This window comes from Hydra viridissima, unplaced genomic scaffold (genome assembly GCF_058129835.1).
Source record: "Hydra viridissima isolate aposymbiotic clone 2 unplaced genomic scaffold, HvirCarnegie_v1 scaffold_1, whole genome shotgun sequence".
In the NCBI taxonomy this organism is placed as follows: Eukaryota; Metazoa; Cnidaria; class Hydrozoa; order Anthoathecata; family Hydridae; genus Hydra; species Hydra viridissima.
This window is the reverse complement of record NW_028324300.1, coordinates 26,752,746-26,774,848: the sequence shown is the minus strand read 5'-3', so window position 1 is coordinate 26,774,848 and position 22,103 is coordinate 26,752,746. Positions and strand designations below refer to the sequence as shown.

Here is a 22,103-nt window from a genome sequence, read left to right as displayed (position 1 = left end):
TCAGTTGATTGAAGCAGCAAAAAAACTGAAAATAAAAAACTTTCGAGGAGTTTTTGTCAGAGACGCATTGCCAAAAAAAACGAGAAAAAAAGAATGTGGAATTGTCAACACAGGTGATTCGAGCACGGATGGGTTTCATTGGGTTTGTTGGTTCAAAGACGAAGATAAAAAATTCAGCTTTGACTCTTAAGCTCAACCTCCTCTCGTCGAGCTCGTCGAATATTTAAAAAGCTCTGTCTTTTACAACAGTGAAAGGGCTTAATATGGAACCACGTCTTTTTGTGGTCATTTATGTCTTTACGTCTTGAAAAAATGCGAAGAGGGAAACAGCTTTCAGGACGTCGTCAACACCCTTTGGTGACCGCAAATCGAATTTAAAAAAATTTCGCTCGTTTAAAAAATGATTGACAAATTCAACAGAAGCGAATTCAGTGTTTATTTCGACAATCTTGCAGCTGACTCAACAAGCAACGTTTATATTAAAACGGACGGTTCGAGCACAATCACTGCAGATTTGGATTTCAATTCAAACAAAATCATTAATTTGGCAGAACCAACCAACTCACACGATGCCGCCACAAAAAATCACGTTGACACACATTCGACAGGAGGAACTGGCACAGCGATTGGAGCTGCAGACTTGGATTTAAATTTTCACAAAGCAATCAATTTGAACGAACCGACAAATTTGCATGACGCCGCCACAAAAAATTACGTTGACGTCAGCTCTAGCCAGTGTGTTAAAACAGACTGGTCGAGCACGATCACGGGAATGATCGATATGAATTCTCACAAGTTGATCAACGTTTCCGATCCAACCGCTTTAAAAGACGCAGCAACAAAAGGTTACGTGGACACCAAAGTCGCTTACAATAATATTTCATACACCGACATCAACATGACATCACACAAATTGACCAATTTGGCTGACCCACATTATCCTCAGATTCAGCGACAAAAAATTACGTCGACACGCATGCATCAAGTGGAACAACTGTTGGAACTGCGGACTTGGATTTAAATTCGTATAAATTGATCAACGTGCTTGATCCTTCAAACGCGCAATACGGAGCAACAAAAAGTTAAGTTGACTCTTTAGCACAAAAATCCAGTTTTTTAGGATTTGTTCCCAATTCAAGTTTTTCATCTTTAGGATTAAAGTCTCAAACTGTGGCAGGATCAACCACTGCACCAGTCTTTAGCTATGCAGACGGTCCTGGCGTTCTGAGAAAATTATGGCTAGAATTTTATGGAACAGTCGGAGGAGGTTTAGCCGTTCCTGGGCAAACATTCATTCAAATATTAGCTGACGGAGGGCTTGTAGTAGGAAATAGTTCAACAACCACAGAAGAAATAGGAATAAACACCACTGTCCTTACTTGCGAGTTGCTCTTTTCCCCTCTCGGAGGAGCTTTTTACGCCAACTCTTTGCAAGGTTGTAACGTTTACAACTCCACTTCCTTGGGAGGTTATTTCACGCTCGACTTGCCATTTGCAACAAACCTAGCCATCAAATTGGTTAATAATAATGCTGCTGCAATCACTTACTGGATTCAACCCTTCATTTCCACATTTACCTCCATCCCTCCTAACATTTCATCTGTTAAATTGTACTCGGCGACGTTCAGGTACCTTAACACCACTTACGGAAACGAAAATGTTTTGCTGAACACCAATGGAAAAGGAAATGGCGTTTTTCTTAAATACATCAGGATGCACATCATTGGAGCATCTGGAAACTGGTGGGAATCCAGAGTCAGAATGTACGACGGAAATGCATCTCCAGGCAACGGCACTGTCCTCAGCCCATGGACGCCTTACAATGGAAACAATTACACCACTTTTCCTGGTTATGATGCCAACAGCAAATGCATCTTTTCCTCCTCTGGATTGGAAGATTTTTACTACTCCTCTTGGAACGGATCAAACTTAACCTCGTTCAATAACAAATCAACTAGGCTGCATTACCAATCCACCTCCACCATCGGCTCCACCACCACCATTTCTTTTTACAGAAATTTTACAAAGTCTGACTCCAATCCTGGCATCGAAGCTGGCAGAAGGCTCGTCGTCACTCTCAACTCCGGAGACGCGCAAGTCGGTCAATCTGGAAGCTTTTACCTTGTTCTCGGACAAGCATATTATTACGCCTAATTTTCAAAATATAAACACCTTTACAAAAATTAAAAAGTTTTTTTTCATTACGCGTTTATCACGTCATGAAAAATAAAATCTTTTTCTCACCCCAATTTTTTTTTGAATTTTTTCCTGAAAATCTTTTTTTTATGTCTCACAAAATTTTCACCCCTCGTTTATCAAAATTTACACAACGATGATGATAAAAATTTTCACCCCCTCGTTTATCAAAATTTTCAAAACGATGATGAAAAAATTATTGTCCCAGAACTCTCCTTTTATAGTAGTAACGCCTGTACAGAAATTGGTGCTTAAGTGGTCCAGACGATGCCGTTTACGCAATATCTACATCCGGATGGATGGAAGATAAGCAATTTTTGAATTGGCTCACTGGCGTGTATGTTCCTGCCATTAAAAAAATTCCAGGTGATTAGTTTAATCTTTACTTTAATCAAATAATTACTAAATAAAATAAATCTAATTATAGTTATCCAATTATAGGCATTCATATTTAAGTCTTAGATGGACATGTAACACATGTCACCTATCGGGTCGTACTTATTTGTATCAAAAACAATATCTTGTTAATTTGCTTACCAGCTCATTCGTCACACATTCTGCAGCCACTAGATTTCGATGTTTATTGTCATGTCAAAAGAGTTTGGCGCAAATTACTTCAACAGTTTTATGCAGAGACAAAATTCAGCAACTTATCAAAAGAATGTTTTAGCCAACTGCAAGCAAAACTTTTTAGCTCTGGTGAAATTTTTACACGCACCCAAATAGTTAGTGGATTTCAGAATACTGGTTTGTTTCCACTTGACATCAGTAAAATCGATCAGTCAAAATTGCAAATTGCTAATACGTTTGAAACACCGTCATCTCAACCTGAGCCTTCATCATCTCAACCACCAGAATCTATGAAAGTACCACAACCACTACTAGCACCAGGAACAACACCATCTCAGCCACTTCAATCTGAATCTATATCAACAACATCTAGCATCAGCATGCGTTGCATAGCATCAGCTTCAAAGTCACCTCCAAAGCCAACTCGCCTGCAAACAACCTTCAACAGTCTAGTAACTCCGGCTATTCAAAAGGAAATTCAAAAGAGGTTGAAAAACAATTGCAATTGGCCCAATCGCTTGCAGCAGCTTTGCAACAAATGTTCTGCATCCAACACGTTGACACAAAAAAACGAAAAAATGTAGATGTACCAAGGTTCGATGGGGACTGTCTCAGTAAACCTGAAATACTCGAAAGATTGAAAGATACTGAGAGCAAAAAAGCAGCAAAGCAAGCTAAAAACCAACGTAAGCTAAGCTTTAATGACGAGCTGCTAATAAATCAAGCAACAACAGCAACTCCAACAACAATAACAGCTGCAAACCAATTTAAGTGTAAAAAGTGCCGTAAAGTTTTAGACGAAGCTTCAACAAGTCAATACATGGAATGGTATCAATGTGAAAATTCGAAATGCAAAGCTTGGCTTTGTCATACATGCATACCAAAGCGATATGTAAATGGCGCTGAGTTTAATTGCACCAAAAAGTGCCGCACAAGTGACAATTCAGCTCAACCTCTAGTACCTCTTTACGACTTAACATCATCACAAAAATAAAGTTTTTTTTATTTGGTTGTTTTTAAATGTTATTATTGGTTATTTTTTAAAATTGTTATTATTGGTTGCTTTTTGTTTTTTTTAGTTAAGTGTTGTTTTAATTACACATAGATTTGCGTATTTCATTCTCCCCGAATGTGAGGGTAAAATGAAATAACTTTTTTTTTCAATTAAATAAAGTTTTTAAAAAAACTAAAAACATTTTTTACTTAATATGTTTATATGTAAATACAGCTCAAATTTCCTTACAACTTTAAAGAAAAAAAAAAAAAAAAACCTTTTTCCCTTAAAAAAAAAATTAGTTAAAATTCTTAACTATTTCAATTAACCTCATTTTACTCTAATAATTAATCGTTTCCGAGTTTTTCAGTTTTTTATCAAAAAAATTCTTGAAATTTCTAGTAAACCGGAATTTTATTCGACAAAGTCTGGACACTAGAATATATATTGAGATTGTACTGCATTACTCTCAGATTAAGATTATTGCAGATTAAAAAGTCCTTTTAAACTGAAAGTCTTTTTTCTGAATATGATATACTTTAATAGGGTTAGTGCAGAACTAATTGTAAAGATGAAAAAATTCAAACAACTTTGAAGTAAACAATGAACATATTTCAAGGGTTTTTAGTTATTCACTATGATTTTAAAATATAAGAATTTGTTTCCATCTTATTCTGAATTTCTTAATTAGAATATAATGATCAGTTTTAAAACATTTATTGTCTTTTATCATTATTTTAAAAATAGAGTCAACTAATAATTATATTCAAATTTAAACCTAAGAAGTTATCCAAAACAATATTATAAAATAAAAGTAAAACTAACACCAGCATAAATTAACAATAAAGACTAAACTTATAAACCAAAATCATTTGGCAGAATCGCAATGGTTTTACTTTGCCTTTTAAAAAACTGGATTTACACATGTAAGGAGTTGTTTAAAGCTAATGGCTCCGGAATAGCAGCAAAATGCACCCAGTTTTATTTGCAAGGAAATCAAGTATTCCTTTGCAAGGTGACGGGTCATGAACTTTTCATAAAAAACAATTTACATGTTGTATGCAATTTTGGCCAAAAGTCATTTTACCATTTAAAAATAAAACCAATTTTTTACATTTAATTCTTCTATAATTTTATTTTTATCATTTTAACGTATGCACCTTGAAAGATATTTAAACTTAAACATGAATGATAACATCCATTAAATGACCTCAATTTTCCTCTTCACAATGGTTAATTCTTTCTATGGCACTCTCTTTAACTGCTTGCAATCTAAATTTGTTTATCATTAAATATTCCTGAAAAATAGGGTCCAATAAATTAGCTCTTTTAAATTGGCAACAGTTGGGGGTTTGTGAAGAAACACTCCTTCTATCAAATATTAGTTTATAATGCCAACATAGATTGAAATAAAAAGCTCAAAAAAAGTTCACAAGGTCGAAAACTTGTTGAAACTTCCTGAATAAATAACTTCAAAAAAGTTTCCAAAAAAAATTATAGGCAAAATTCTAAAATCAATAATAATAGTATTTTCCATTTAAATGGTGAAAAAAGTCTACCCAAAATTAGAGAAAGAAAAAGTGAAAAACAAATTGTAGTCCAAAATATTTGGGGCACCCTGTATATTTTTCAATTACATCAGAATAAATCTGTTTATTTATCAAAAAATGAGATAAAAAAGCTCTGATGCTCAGAGACTGATACAAAGGTAGAAGAGAGTAGTTTTCAGTTCCTAACAAGTTTTGAATGTTTTTTTTAGTTGTTGGTTTTCTTTTTATTTTTATATACATTTTGTGTGGCTAACAAAAAGTTTATAAAAATTTTCTTTTCAATTTAAAAAATATTACACAAACTTATGTATTTGAAAAGGAACAATGTAATTAATTTCTAATGAATGAAAGCTTAAAAAAAAGAGTGAAATCCCTGACAGTCCCCCTCCCCGTCCCCTTGATGGACCTGTTGTAATTTATAATAGGAATGTAAGGAAGGTTTTTTAAATGAAATATTATGATTTGTAAGGAAATATGTAACCAAGCTACTATGGTAACTAAAGAATAATTTTATGAAATAGAAAGTCTTTCCTCATGAAGTTCTGTCTACAAAAAGATGTTGTGCTATACACAAAACTAAAGGTTTGCTGTAAGTTAACTTAGCATCAAAATTTGCATAAAACAGATTCACAGTATAAAAAATTTTGTTAAATGGGCGTCAATTTTTTTTTTTAACATTTGTAATTCCTCAGCTGGTTTTTTAATAACCACTTCTCATTAGCAACTAAATAATCAATTTAAGCTTTTTTGTAAATTGCATCGAGTTAGGCATAGGTTAAACAGTGTCCAATGTAGGTAGACTTTTTTTTTATCAGTAATTACATTTTATATATCTCTCTATCTCTCTATCTATCTATCTATATATATCTCTATCTATCTATATATCTATCTATCTATCTATCTATCTATCTATCTATCTATCTATCTATCTATCTATCTATCTATCTATCTATATATATATATATATATATATATATATATATATATATATATATATATATATATATATTAGGGTGGTCCTTATTTTTAAGGAAAAAATTTTTTTTTCGAATTGTTTTGAAATTATTTGCCAGAATGTACATTTATATAAGACAGGAAAATATACCAAATTTCAGCTCAATCCGATAATATTAACACGTGCCGCATCGACGCTGAAGTTGTGAGATTCAATGTAAGGCAGTTACCTATAAGAACGACAATGTACCCTCGACTGTAAACATAATATTACGCATTTTTATGTGTATTTTTATGTGTAAAAATGTGTATATTTTTACAAATATACACATTTTTTTTAAAATTTTAGTATAAAAACATACTAATTAAAATGAAAACGTAAAATAAAGATATAGTTTATCCTAATACTATATTTTTTATTTATTGAAATGATACATCCACTTCAGATACATATTTTGCTCATTTTTCGTCATTTTTTGATTGTAATCCTCAATCAACTTCACTCCTCTTTCTGCAATATCATTTGTACATTTTAAGTTTGAAATGATATTTTTTACTGTGCGATAATTCTCTCTGTTTTCCCAATTCAGCGGATCGTCCTGAAGAAATTCAACACAAATACCGAATTGTTTAAATAACTGAAGTGAATTGGCGGACAATAATTCAGTTGGTAGATCTTTTTGAACAAAATTTTGGACATCTCGGATTTGCAACGATAGTTTTTTCTCAATGACTTCTGTCTCTTCATTTTCTTCTTCTTTTTCATTCACAGTCTCTATGTTTTTACTTGCACATTCCATAATTTTTTAAGCCATTCTAATTTTTTCAACTCTCTCAATTCTATCGTCAAATATTGCCATGGCAGCACACTCTTCACTTAGATACCATAAATGGTTTAAAAATTTTGTTATTGCAATGGTTGCAATGTTTTCATTAATATTTTTAAATTTAACCAATTTTCTCAAAAAATATATATCATTTAGGGGAGCTCCTGTAGTATTCGTTGCTGAAAACCAGGCCTCTACATAACAGTATACAACGAAAACGCAAATTTCTACATTCAGTTTTGAATTTTCATTTGTTTGCGAAATAAAAGTTTTAAACAATAAATTGCTTTAGACATCCATCTCGCTTAATGATATGCACCGGGGGCCCTAAAACTCACATTTGTTTTATCTCCCAAAAAAATGAGCGTCAATTGCAAAAACTCTTTGTAGTCATCACGTGGTTGCTCTTCTGCAAGTTTCTGTTTCACAAAATAAATAATTTCGGGCGCTACATCTTTCAGTGCATTATAAACGGCTTCATCGCTGGTATAATCTAAAAATTTCATTTTATCAATATTCTTCCAGTTTTCTTTCAGTGCTTTGAATTGAGCAATATCAGGGCCGGATGCTACAATTGCTTTTGTCCTCGTGAATACACCAGCCAAAACGACCTCAAATATATGGTGTCGGCATGGAAGCCACAAATATCTCGCCCTAACCTTTGTTGAAGCAGAACTGCAGCTCCTTTTATACGTCCAGTGTTTGATGCTGTAGTATCAAAACAAAAGGCTTGAATTTTTTCGGTTAAATTCCATTCATCAGTGATATGGAACACAGCAGAGCAAACTTCTGATCCTCCTGATGATGCAATTCCAGGTACTCCTAATAATTGTTCAAAATCTAAACTAACCGCGATCACAGCAAGCCGATCAATTTTCTCATTTTTTGTGATATTAGGCAATAAATTGGAATCCCAATGCACTTCAATAAAATTTGCATCATTTCCTACCGATTTTATTGATGAATATTTTATTTTCCGCAAAATCTCTCTTTTTCTTTCGATAGACGATCTATTGAGAACAAACTCGGTGATATCTATATTAAGAGCTTCTAGGACGGCAGAAATAATATGCATTGCATCCCTGTCACTCACTTTACATTTGTCCAAGGCAGCGGCCAGGCGAGGTGTCATTAACGTCTTTCGTCCTCTCTTGTTTGAAGATGGACCCTGTTCAGATTCCGATATTAAATATGTGTCATCTTCACTGTTGTCTTGATTTATCACTTTTTTCTGTGAATCTTCGTTTTCTTTATCTTCTAGTTGTTCGATTGCATATTTCAAAATATGCAATTGAACAACTAGAATTTTCCAACAAATCTTCTTTTCTTTTCAACTCTGCAGCTGTGCGTTCTTCTTTCCGCTTTTCCTTACGTAATAATTTGATATCTACTCCCAACATACAACCTACTCTACCTTTCTCCCTTTGCTTAATTAACAATTCTCTATCTTCGGCGATTTTAATCTCATTTAACGTATTTAAGGTGGCAATATCGAAAAGGTTGTCTAAATCTTCTTTAAAATCAATTTCTTTTTCTCTCTGCCGTTCAGTATCTCTATTTTTAGATTTTTCTAAATTTCTGACATTATCGTACAAAGATTTTAATTTCGAAATACAGTTTGAACGGTTTTGAACTGGGATTCTTGCTTTTTTCTAAAAAACGACCACTTCATCAATAACTAAAGGACTGCTGTTATTAAGATTTAAATTTACCACTCTCATGTTATAAAAAAGTACACTCCAAACGTTTACATGGTAATTTACTACCGCAGATTTGATTTTTCATCACTCCAACTAGATAAATATTTTTCCGAAAAGTGGACATTTTAGCACTTTTATCAATTACTTAAATAGCACGTCTTTTCTTATGCACTACATGTACGAAACTAAAACGAATGTAGCATTGAACAAATAATATGTAAAAACAAAATTGACTTGAAGAGACTTGTAGTTGCGCTTGTAGCGAATTCAGAATGCACTTGTTGGTTAGTTGCGCCGACTCGTCATAGCATGTTAGACAGTCAGATGCATGAAACTTTAAGGCCAATGCGGCACGTGTTAATATTATCGAATTGAGCTGAAATTTGGTATTTTTAATGTTTTGGTGTAACTGAACAAAATTACAAATAATTTTGAAAAAATATGAACTTTCGAAAATAAGGACTAGGGATGGCACTTTTACTTACTTTTTTTTTACTTACTCAAGTAAGTAAACCTTTATGAAAAAGTAAATTGCGTATATAATTGTAAACGTTCAAAAATAACTTAAATTTACTTTTAAAAGTAATTTACTTTTCTAAAACAATTTTTATTTTGTAAAGAAAGGTGAATTTACTTTCAAATGTAAGTTTTATTTAAGTAAATCATATAAAAAAGTAATTTACATTTACATGTAAAATTGAGTCACAGGGAAAAGTAATTTATTTTTACATTTAAAAGTTGATTCGGGACGTTAGAGTTGATTAACGGCTTTAATTGAATTTTTTCCAATAACTGAAGTTTTCACAAAAACGGAATAATTTATTTCCTAAATAGAATTTATTTTTTGCGACAGAATTGCTTACTGTCATTATGAGATTTTCACTCTCCGCATAAAAATATACTTTTTGGAAAAATGTATTTTGCACAAATTAATCTTTAAATTGCTTAATAATGTAAAAACAAACGTTGAACTTTCTTCCATTTTTTCTGGTGACAGAAAGCGAAAATTTGCGCTCACCACCACCAACCACCTTCCCTTTGGCGGCCGACGCCAGTTAAGTAGTGGAAACCACGGAAGGCAACCTTTTCATCTTTTTGCATACAAAATAACTTCTGACGGCAACCGCCAATGGTTTTTCACCTTTTGGTGGGCATCGGCTTCCAAAAAAAAATTCCAGCAGCGGCCGCCAATCGGAAGGCGGAAGCTACTGTAGGTAGAGACAAAAACATTCTGCAAAATTATTTTGGGAGGCGGACGGCAATTCTTTGCACCTCCAAAAAGAGCTCGTGTTTCGGCATAATCTTACTTTGCCGCCGGAAGGGATTATTAACGCTGATGCGTTATATCACCATAAAAAATAATGTTTGATCAAAAAGCGCAATATAAAGGAAATTTTCGAAAAAGTGCGCTCCGTCGGAAAAGTGACGTAGTTAAGGATTGGCATGGATAGGAAGCAACCCACCATGTTTATTAAACTTGCCCCCAATTTACTAAACCCCTCCACAAAAACGGTCCGCATACATGCAGAATAGTTCCTAACATTATAACCCAGAAGTTCCCAGAAGTACCCAGAAGCAGGCAATTCTCCTTAATACGCCGTTTTTCTTACCAATCAGTATGTTAAAACAACATAAAATGACTTTGTTACATGATAAAAGTAAATAAAATAACTTACTTTTTACTTACTTACTAAGTAAAGTATAGTATTTCAATGATAAAAATTTACATTTACTTGTAATGGTAACTAGTTTTTTTTTTCAAATAGTTTTTATGTAAGTTGCCTATATTAATTTTTGTTACTTTTACGCATAAAAGTAATTTCATATTACGATGCAGTATTCACTTACTTTTTAAAGTAAATATGACTTTTTTTAAATCTTATATTTACGTAAGTTCACTTTCAAAAATAATTTACTTTTACATGTAAAAAGTAAATTACATTTCGATACAAACTATTTGTATAAGTATAAATCTAAATTACTTTTTAAAGTAAATTACTTTCACGCGGCTTACTTTTAAAAGTAATTTACAAAAAGTAAATAACTCTTTTATGTAAACTACTTTTACTTGCGATAAAAAAATAACGCATTTTTAATAAGTTTTTAATAAGTTACGCTTTTTTAAAATTAACTTTATGTAAGTAATTTTATATGTAATATAAGGTTATTTTTTTAAAAATGAATTACTTTAAAATGTAAATATATTTCATAATTTAATCTAAGTTATGTAAAGTAATTTTTTTTTTAAAATAATTTTTTTTTACATCAAAATAAGTAAAAGTGCCATCCCTAATAAGGACCACTCTAATATATATATATATATATATGTATATGTACAGTTATGAACAAAATAATTGAAGTGTGATTAAAATTAACGAATTAATATTATTATCTTTAAACAGTTACTAAAAATAAAATTGTAATACTGGATTATTAATTAAATAGGTGTGAGATGATAAACTAATTAGTAGAAAATTTAAAGTTTTTGCTTTTATTTATAATAATTATATAAGAATAAAAAACAGGTTGGACATGATAATAGTAGTATTTATTTATTTAATGTTATATTGCAACTAATTTATTTTATAAACAAAAAAATGATATAAATTTAATTAAACAATAGAAAAAAATCAATATTTAATCGCATGCCCCCGGTATTTTATCACAGCTTTGCATCTATTCGGCATTGAGTTAATCAAATTTTGACAACGTTCTAAAGGAATGTTGTTCCATGCATTCTGGACAACATGCCATAACTCCTGCTGATATTTTGGTTTTTGACTATAAACTGCCTCTTTTACATCCGTCCAAAGGTTTTCGATCAGATTGAGATCTGGTGACTGTGCAGGCTAATCCATAACTGCAACCCTATTCTCGATGAACCAACTTTTTACCCTGCGACTGGTATGCTTTGGATCGTTGTCCTGCATATAAACCCATCTTAGGGGCATATCTTCTTCTGCATAGGGCAACATGGTGTTTTGTAATAATTGAAGGTATATGTCTTGGTCCATAATGCCATCAATGTTATAGATTGGCCCTACGTCATAATAAGAAAAACAACCCCAAATATTTATTTTTGCTCCGCCATGTTTTACAGTTTTTATGGTGTATTGCGGTTTTTATGCAGAGTAAGGTGGCCTCCTTACATACATCCTGTGTCCACTTGACCCAAATAAAACAATTTTGCTTTCATCAGACCACAAAATATTACCCCATTTTGAAACAGGCCAATCTGCATGCGTTTTTGCAAAATGTAATCTTGCTACCACATGCCTTTTTTTCAAAAGGGGAACTTTTCTTGGGCTTCTGGCGACAAACTTACTTTGTACTAACCGCCTACGTACTGTTCTCGAAGAAACACTTAAATTTAAATCTTCTTTAATATGGCGAGAAGTTACAAAAGGATCGGCAACAGCAGCATGTTTTATCAATCTGTCTTTATGTTCAGTCGTTTTTTGTTTTCGGCCCCTTGTTTCGCCTACATTTTTCCATTTTAGAGCATTTCTAATCATCATAGGAGAACAACTTAATGTCTCTTGAATAAATTTGTATGTTTTCCCTTCTTGTTTTAATTTAATTATTAGTTGTCTCTTTTCTGCACTACAATGCTTTGCACGACCCATAATATCTATTTATAAAATAAATTTATTGGATTATTTTATATATTTCATTAAATTAACACTAAAATTAATCTTACCTTTAATTAGAACTACTAAAACCAAATAAACAAAAAGCTAATATAAATAAATTGATAGGTAACAACAGATATGCTATTTTAACCTAAAAATTTAGATATGCTCGTATACAAAATTCGGGACTTCCCTAAAGTAATTTGAACAGTGTTACCAACATTTTTTACTCCTATTTCATTATTCAGTCTTTGTATTACTGTTATGTCTAAATTTTTAAATTTATATTTAAATTTACATAAAATTATTATCACAAACCATTGTTTTACTAGCGACTATTTTTTTGTCCACAACTGTATATTAAATGCGATTACTGATAAGAAAAATCTACCTATAATACTCATTAAAAGGATGCAGAAGAACAAGAGCATATTTAAAAATTAATATCATTCCATTTTATCTCAGGTTACATTTTCAACAATAAGGTGGTTTTCTCAATGATTTACAAACAATTCTGAGTATTTAAAATGTTTTATTTTCTGATTGTGCATTTTAACACTTTGTAGGTAAGAAGAATAACAATAAATATATGTGAAAAGCTTTAAATGACGTTGTAGACAACTTGTGGGTAATTACAGAGCTCAAAACAACATTGAAGCCATATACAAACTTCCCTGCGCATACCAGAATTCGAGTTTAAGAAATATTGCAACTCGATGCACCATAAATTCACTAGGAAAAGAAATCAGGAGAAAAGTATTTTAAAAGCCTGTTGAACATAATGGCTCATGCCAAAAAAAACTCATCTAGAATCAAGACTTTAAAAAAAAAAATGCTGCAATTTAATTGTGAAATATATAAAAAAAAGGGCAAAAAATTACAATGATGCTGATAACGTTGATGATGATGATGATGATGATGATGATGATGATGATGATGATGATGATGATGATGATAATGATGATGATGATGATGATAATGATGATGATAATGATGATGATGATAATGATGATGATGATGATGATGATGATGATGATGATGATGATGATGATGATGATGATGATGATGATGATGATGATGATGATGATGATGATGATGATGATGAAAGTGGTAACAGCAATATAAAAAAGATGCTTACGTTACATTGTATATTGGGGATATCAACAACACCTTTCGTTTTCTTTCTTTTGATATTGGTTTGAACTTTATCTTTTTGGCTTATTTACATTGAGAACAAAGATTTTATGGAGAATAAAGTTAAATTTTATATTATTTTATCGAGAATAATGCTTATATTGATATATAAGTTATATAAATTATATTGTATAAACATCCAAAAAGTGAATACTCAGAGAGGCCTAAATTGATGTTATAAATAAATTCAAAAAAATGAAGTATGTATGCATATTGTATATTGTATAATACCTGCTCTTGTTTTTCCATCTGTTTACCCATCGGCAACAACTTGTCACAAAACTGAATAGCTATTATAAATGTTGCATGTTAGTTATGCTAATAGCTGTCAAAAGCAACACTCTTAAAACTTTTATGTTTTATCATTGAGCAAAGAACTTTTATAGAAGAATATAAATTATATACATTATTCATTCTGATTTTTGGTAAACAACTGTCTAATGCATAAATAGCTCGTATGCAAATTATATATAGCTAAATTAAACAAAACAACATATTGTAACTATGTTACTAGTAACATAGTTACAATATTTAGGTCTGCGCGTATCCTTCGAACCACGGCACCGATCTTGTAATCAAAAACTTTAACCTCTTTAGTGAAGCGTGCATGGCGTATGTGTTTTAAGAATGTATTTTTTTGTATTATTTTGTAGAATTTTATATCAACATATATATTTTTTGAAAAATAGAATAGTTCAACTTTATTTTTGTATGTTCTTTTTTGTAGTTACCATCGCTATTGTTGAATTTATGGTTCTTAAAAACCTCGTTGTTGATCAGATGTATAATTCATATTTGAGAAATGTTGATAACTTTTTTGAATCTATTGGCCCCAGCGCAAAAACTTATTTTTTAAGTGCATGCCAAATTTCATTAAAAAATATTATGTAGTAGACATCTAATTTTTTGTAGCAAAGTAGGTACTTATGTGCTGTAAGAATGTGTTATTTTGTAGAGTTTTGAACCAAAGTATATATTTTAGAAAAAGTTGAAAAGGTAGGCATTATTTTTGGTGTTGCTCTTTTTAGTAGTTACTACCGCTATCATTAAATTTACTTTTCTGAAAAAATTTGTTGTTGATCAGATGTAAAATTTAGATTAAAGGAATGTTGATAACTTTTTTATAGCTATTTGCCTCTGTGCAGAAACTTATTTTCTAGGTGCATGCCAAATTTCATTGAAAAATATTATGTAGCAGACACCTTACTATTTGTTGCAGCAAAGGTACTTAAGTTTATTTTTTTCCGAAGAATAAAGGTAGGCAAAGGGGGGCTAACAACGATCTTTATAAAAGATCCTTTTAAAAGTTAGCCCCCCCCTCCCCCTTTATGAATATTTATATAGTAATATATAATAACAATCATAGTATATATATATATTTATATATATTTATTTATATTTGTATTTACATATATATTTATGTGTCTATAATAGATTTGAAAGCGATATATGATTATAATAGTTATATAGTAATATTTTATAGTTACTTTTTATTACTTATTATAAATTAATTTTTAAATTAAATTTAAAAATAAGTTTATCATGATAAAAATTATATGCATGTTGGTTATGATAAGATAAAAAGTATATGCATGTTGGTTATATAATCATAAATTCACATACCAACCACTCACATAGTCATAAACTATCATAATACAATATCATCAATATCATAACATAGTTGATTGGTTATAGGTGATATATCACGCGATGATAACCATATGGTTATAAAGCTTATAATTATTATCATGATAAATTATTTTAAGTTATTGGTAAAGTTAACTCATGACTGATCAAAATTGATATTTATTGCATACAAATGACACCAATTAAATGTTTTTGGTTAAAAAAAAACAAGTAACTAATTTTCATTGGAAAATCTTTTTTCATTTAGGAAATAACTCTACGTGACATTGTATAGTATTATGTGTCCCAAAAAGAAAATGTGTGTGTTTCGTGGTGTGGCAAAAAACTATTTAGAGGCTAGAACTAAGAGAATCAGGCTAGAAATACACTGAGATAAGTCAATATTAAAACGATATTGACACTAGGCTAGAATTAAGACATTTAGGCAAAAAATATACTGAGAAAGGTCGATATTAAAAAGAATATTGACATAAAGCTAGAACTAGAGAATCAGGGTAGAAACACTGAAAGATGAGTCAATATAAAAACGATTATTTACATTAGGCCAGAACATAGAGAATCAGGCTAGAAATACACTGAGATAAGTCAATATTAAAACGAATATTGATACTAGGCTAGAACTAAGAGAATCAGGATAAAAATACACTTAGAATGGTCAATATGAAAACGAATATTGATACCAGGCTAGATTTAAGAGATTCAGGCTAGATTCACACTGAGATAAGTCAATAGTAAAACGAATATTGACACTAGGCTAGAATTAAGAGAATCATGCTAAAAATACACTGAGAATGGTGAATATGAAAACGAATATTGACACTAGGCTAGAATTAAGAGGGTAGGTTTTTATCTAATAAAACATATCTAAATGTAATCTGCGTAGCTCAGTGGAAAAATAATAAGCTAACATTGTGTAAACATGATCAATCAAACGATCATGGTTTGATGCAAGATGGGTGCCGCACGCGCTCTTTTGTTAATAATTTTTTTTCCGGGGGATGGGGGGTAGTTTTAATTAAATTTTGGGAATTAATGGCACTGTAGGTGGGTGGACTTAGGTGGACATGGCTTGTTGGCTGTTTGGAAAACTGGTGCAGGCGTGTCACTGGCACAATAAAACTTTTTCATTTATATCATTCGTTTTAAGAAAGAAAAATAAGTTTGATCTATGAGAGTCTTGTATTTGGTCCGGACATTTGTCCTATAGTATTTTTACTAATCCTAACCATAGAACTTGTGCTAATTCTTCCCTGAGGCATTCACTGCTCGGTTTTGACCAATGTATGCAAATACATATTAAATTAAATCATTTTAAATGAGGAGGTTGTAAACTTTACATATTAACAACTTGTTCAAGACTACAATTTTAGATTTACAAATTCCTTTCTTATTTGATGTCAGTGCACTTGATTTAGAAAGTGGCATTTTATTGTTTCTAGTTCAATTATTTCTTTGAATATGAATTTTTCTCCTTTTTTTTCAGAACGAATAATACTTAACAAATAAATGTAGTTGCTCGAAAGTGATTTGCTGATCATTTAAACTAGCAAAAAGCAACCCGTAATACGGGTTATGGTCGGTCTGTTACTTAATTTATAGTGGCTGTTTTCCACAATTTTTAAGTTGCAACACCTTAACTAATACCCTTTTAGGGTATTAGTTAAGGTTTCGCCCTTTAAATTGTAAAGATTAAACCATCTGTAAAAAGAAAATAAAAAATTTGCGGAGGTAAAATAATTTACCAATTATTTAACATTATTTTCGTAATTTACATGAGATGAGTCATATCAGAGTAGGGCAAAACCATTTTCCTCTACATTACTTAATTCAACATAATGCGTTTTTAGTTACTAACACAAAATAATAACGCATCAACATGCTTTAAATTGACGAAAAAATAAATCGGAAATATTGTTATATTTTTATATCATGTAGTTAATTTAATCACATTAACGTAAAACGAACGTAATTTATACTTGATTTATTAATTATTTAGTAGCTACTTGTTACATGCTTCTTTAACAAAGGAAATCGACTTTAAAACGTTAAATACACATTACTTAATAAATTTATAAAAAATAACTAAGCAATTGAGTACAAATACGTTTTAAACAAAAAAAAGTTAATTTACAATCAAACATCTCGTATATATCGTATATCTCGTATATACACATCTGTGTATAAAAAATTTAAAAATATGTAAACTTTCATCTTTTATATTGCATTAATGCGTCATACGATAAGCCTAAATAAAAAATTTTAAAATATAAGTAGACATAGAATGAAGAGAGAGGGAGAGAAAGAAAGAAAAAAACCAAACAAACTGAAAGACAATATACCTGAGTTTCGGTAACCTGTTGTTGTACTTAAGCTACTGTCATGCAGCTTGTCGGTGTTGTTTTATGACGTTATTTCATGTTGGCTTTTAGTAGTATTTAGTTTAATTTAAAAGACATTACAATAGATTTAAAATACTAACTAAAAGACAAAATAACTAATGCTTCAAATAGCCTAACAATAAATAGATAAAAAAAGATAAAATCAAATTGAGATATAAATAAATTGCATTTATATAGCAAAACATATTGTCTTGGCTAATAGAAAATTTTAAAAGCAGAGAGTTCAATAAATTAAACTACCAATGAATTATTTTTAACAAAATATTGTTATATTATGAAGAATGTTACATTATAAAGAATGTGATTTTATGATATCATGTTATGCTGATTGAGTAATGGTTCAAGTTAACTAAGTTTAATTAATAAGTTTAATTGGTAAAAATAAAATTTTAATTAAAAAAGACAAAAACAAACCATATAAATAAAATATTTTATTAAAGAAAATTAATAAAAAATTACAATAATAAAAAAAAAGTGAAAAAAGCGGCAACTAAAAGGTTATAAATATCTTCACTGATAGAAGACATTTACAACCTTTTGGTTGCTGTTTTTTCTTCGGTGTCTCCCAACACCCCGGTATGGATGGGCCCTCCATTTAAAGGATGGCTCATCTATACCGCCATTGGTACGCCACTTATTAAAGGACCTCTCCGAGAGAGGCCCTGGGTGTTGGGAGCGATATCTTTTATATTGCTCAAAAGTTAACGGATCTAAAATTACAAATAGAAGGATATAATAAAAATTAAAAATATTTGCAATTTTATATAATCAAAATATAAAGCATATCCTCACCATTTTCACAGGATGAAGAGGATGCTAAAAATGTTTAAAAAATAAAAAAAATAAAAAAGAGTTAAACTGGTAAAAAATTTAATCTTAATAAAAATGAGTAAAATGCGAAGTTTAAAGATGTCATATTTGAATTTATGTTAATAATATTAATAAATTAAATAATTCTTTCACCTATAACACATATTTCTCCAGAAAAAATACTTAAAATTTAAAACACAGTCCTACCAGTTGTACTTCTACCAGACGCTAAAGATAAAAAATATACCTCAAAATAATTGATAAAATAATATTTACATTAATATATTATAATTTTTTTTACCTAATCCTTTCATTTCCTCCATAAAGTTGTCTAAAGTAAGAAAAAAGACAACTGAAGCTAAAACAAACAAAAACTAAACCAAAATTGACTATAAACTAAACCAAAAGTATAAACTAAAATAAACTTTAAATCTTAGTATCTGTACCTCAGAAGACAAAGGTTGATTGTTCAGAAATGGTTTTTCACTTTTTTTAATTTTTTATTTTTAATTTTTTTCAAAAATATATTTAATGTGCCTCAAGAAAAATTAAATAAAACACGAAAAAATAACAAATTTAGACCATCAAGATTAAACCAATAAAGACTAATTATTTTACTATTTTTTCTCTCCTGGACAATTTCTACAGTGTGACAACTGACCTTGGACTTTTGAGGTACAGATATAAATACTTCATTTACTTAACTATACTAATCATAATCATATAATTTATACTTAGTTTTTTTTCCAACTCTCCTAAAAGAAAAAATAAAGCTTAAGTACTTGAAGTTTTAAAATTCCAGTTACAGTACAAATAAACAAATTCCTGTTAACAAATATCTAATAGCAAAAAACACTGACTTAATTCTTCCTTGACTTCGGTATCTAAATAATAAAAGCACTTAAATGTATAGACGGTAAAATATCTACTTAACTTTTTAAAAATAAACTCATTTAACTAATGTAATTAATACCATTATTAGCTCTTTCTTTATCAACTAAAGAAAATAAATCTTAATTAAACTTACTTGATATAATATAATAAAAAGCTTTCTTATTGAGAATTTTAAATTTCTTCTCTTTATTACTGACAATTTTAAGTAGGACCTAAGTTCTTGGGCTTATTGTAAAAATTATAAAAACCTACTATTTTACTTTAAAGTCAACAACGTTTTTTTAAAAAACATTTTAGTTACTTTTTAAAAAAATAAATCCTTTAAAACTTACTATCTCTCTCTACATTGTTGCCAACTAAACAGAAAAACAAACAATTGATAGTGAATTTTCACTATGGTAGTAGGTTAAGTAGATTAAATATATCTTTGATCTATTCAATCGGCTCTAACTGTCTACAACCTTATCATTAAACTATAACTATTTTCTACAATCTGGTGTAATTTAACATAGATATTTTTTAATTAAAAAATATTTAAGATTATAAGATTTTAAAAATTTAACATAAATATTTTTTAATTATAAAATATTTAAGAATATAAGATTTTAAAAACCTGAAATTTTAAACCTACTTCAAAAAAAAAAACACATTAAAAAGTTTTTTTTTTTCCTTTTTAAAACTTACTTTCTTCAATTATACTGTTGTCATCTAAACAGAAAAGCAAACAAATATTGAATTCGATTCTTTCTTAAACCTCTTTAATTACTTCAATATTAAAATAATTATTTAATCTTTCTGGATTGAATTAATTTACATAGATTTTCGTCTAAACCAATTTATTATTGTAAAGTTAATTTAAATCAACAAACATAAACGAACTGCAATTTGTAACATTTCATTATAACAAAAGGGAACAAAACTTACTACTTAGTAATTCAGCGACTAAAAATAAACATATCTTTAAGAACTAACTACCTAACATGATACGAATCAGTAACATGACACACATCAAAATAAATACAAACCTTCATCGACGATTTGGGACATTCTATCAATTCGATATAAAAATAAAAAGAAATATGATAAGAAACAAATTTAATATAAAAATAGACATATTAAGATAAAAAAAAAAAAATGTAAACGATTTAAGTGATAAAAGAGTATGTAAAATCGAGATGACCGTGTTGTCATAACAATAACAATTTATAAAATTCTCTCCTTTCTTCTCAGCTTTTACATTTTATATATGTTTTCCAAATTCATTGTGTACAATAAATATTCATTGTGTACAATGAAAATTCATTGTGTACAATGAAAATTCATTGTGTACAATGAAAATTCATTGTGTACAATGAAAATTCATTGTGTACAATGAATTTCTTTACAATAAATATAAGACGCACGCACAACGCTCCTTCTGATGCGCGATACAATAATGCAATTTTTAAGCTAATTACAACACAGAATATAACCTACTTGAAAGATATGATAAGATGTAATAGAACAGATATAATAGAAACGTGCTTTTTTAAATAACTGGAAATTGCAATCTCAAAATTCCAGAACAGAAGAAAAACTAACAGCGCACAAACAAAACCTGTCCTTCACTAAGCGTAACAAAACAACCAAGAGTAACTAAAAAGTAAAAGCGCATTTAACTTTAGCATTACATTATTACAAATTACATTACGATTAGCATATTCAATTAATTACATTGTGTTTAGAAATTTTAATCAATGCCTAAAATAACTCAACAATGCGTCTAACTCATTACGCAAATAATTAGTTTATTTACTAACATGTGCAGTAAACATATCTGGACATGAGAGCCAATTTGTCTTAACTCCATTTTTTGTGAATGAGTAAAATACAAATTTGATATTTATGTCGCATATTCCGTCTGGGCCATATTGCTTTCTAATCGTTGTTTATTGCGGTTTAATAGGAAACCACAATCGATTAAGTCTTAAATCCCTTTTATGAGCCAAAAAATCTTAAAATAGTATTTTTACTGTACTATCACATTTAGCTTCCAAAAATGTTTCAAATTGGCTTTAAAGGTTACGTAACGTAGCCTTTAAAGCCAATTTGAAACATTTTTGGAAGCTAAATGTGATGGTACAGTAAGAGTAGTTTTTAACCTGACATACTTTCATGTCTGTTAACCAAGCTGACCGCACCCGGGTCTTGTTAAGTCTGTTCAACAGACCATTCTTATATTGTGGCCTCTTTGTTTCAATAGTTTTTGGTAAACGGTAATTTGCTAGCATTTACTAAAAATTCCTTTTGTTACTCGAAATTTAATTCTCTTAAATATTTTGACACTAATAAAGGACCTCCCTTCCCCGTTTTTGCTTTAATGGTGGCCAGGAGAATAGTTACTTTTATTAAGAGAAATGAAGTTTTTGATGAAGACCTTTTACCAAAATAATAAAATGTGAAACAATGATTTCCATGTAAAAGAGTTTTTCTTTTTAATATATATAAAAATTTAGTATATATAAGAATTTAACATATATAAGAATTTTTTCTTTCCTCAAAAGTGTTGCAAATGCAAACTAAGCTAATTAATTAGTTAAACACCTTATAAAATTTAAGTAACTCGATATTTGACAAACGCGCAAAACTACCATATTCATGTTTTTAAAGGTTTTTAGTTGCGACCCCCCGTTTAAAAGGATCCCCTAAATTAGGTACAACAAATTATTAGACATAAAATAGAGAAAATTTTAAAAT

The 22,103-nt window shown here is 29.9% G+C and overlaps 2 protein-coding genes across 14 annotated transcripts in view; both read right to left on the bottom strand.

The window, feature by feature from the left end:
• LOC149894188 (mitogen-activated protein kinase kinase kinase 2-like) overlaps positions 1–22,103 on the bottom strand; it is a 119,097-nt gene that overhangs the window by 85,475 nt on the left and 11,519 nt on the right. The gene's annotated exons all lie outside the window — the stretch shown is intronic.
• On the bottom strand, positions 17,267–21,072 carry LOC145181121 (uncharacterized). 12 transcript variants are annotated; one of them, XM_090096537.1, is made up of 11 exons: positions 20,393–20,832; positions 20,292–20,309; positions 20,052–20,075; positions 19,700–19,723; positions 19,447–19,470; positions 19,334–19,357; positions 18,775–18,804; positions 18,681–18,701; positions 18,456–18,479; positions 17,604–18,373; positions 17,267–17,509 (listed from the first exon to the last, which is right to left on the bottom strand). In XM_090096537.1, the coding sequence occupies exons 1-10, from the start codon at positions 20,412–20,414 to the stop codon at positions 18,174–18,176; spliced, it is 411 nt and encodes a 136-aa protein (XP_089952663.1). In that variant the 5' UTR covers positions 20,415–20,832; the 3' UTR covers positions 17,267–17,509; positions 17,604–18,173. The 12 variants fall into 12 exon arrangements, with proteins under 12 accessions (XP_089952663.1, XP_089952668.1, XP_089952675.1 ...); XM_090096542.1 differs by lacking the exon at positions 19,334–19,357; XM_090096578.1 differs by lacking the exon at positions 17,267–17,509 and having other exon boundaries at positions 18,325–18,373; positions 18,627–18,701; positions 20,393–20,833.

Coding starts and splice junctions, on each gene's coding strand:
- LOC145181121 (XM_090096537.1), bottom strand. CDS start 20,414: ATGTCCCAAATCGTCGATGAAG. Junction 19,724..20,051: donor CAACAGTATAATTGAAGAAA/GTAAGTTTTAAA, acceptor TTTTCTGTTTAG/TTGGCAACAATGTAGAGAGA. Junction 18,805..19,333: donor CGAAGTCAAGGAAGAATTAA/GTCAGTGTTTTT, acceptor TTCTTACTTTAG/ACAACTTTATGGAGGAAATG.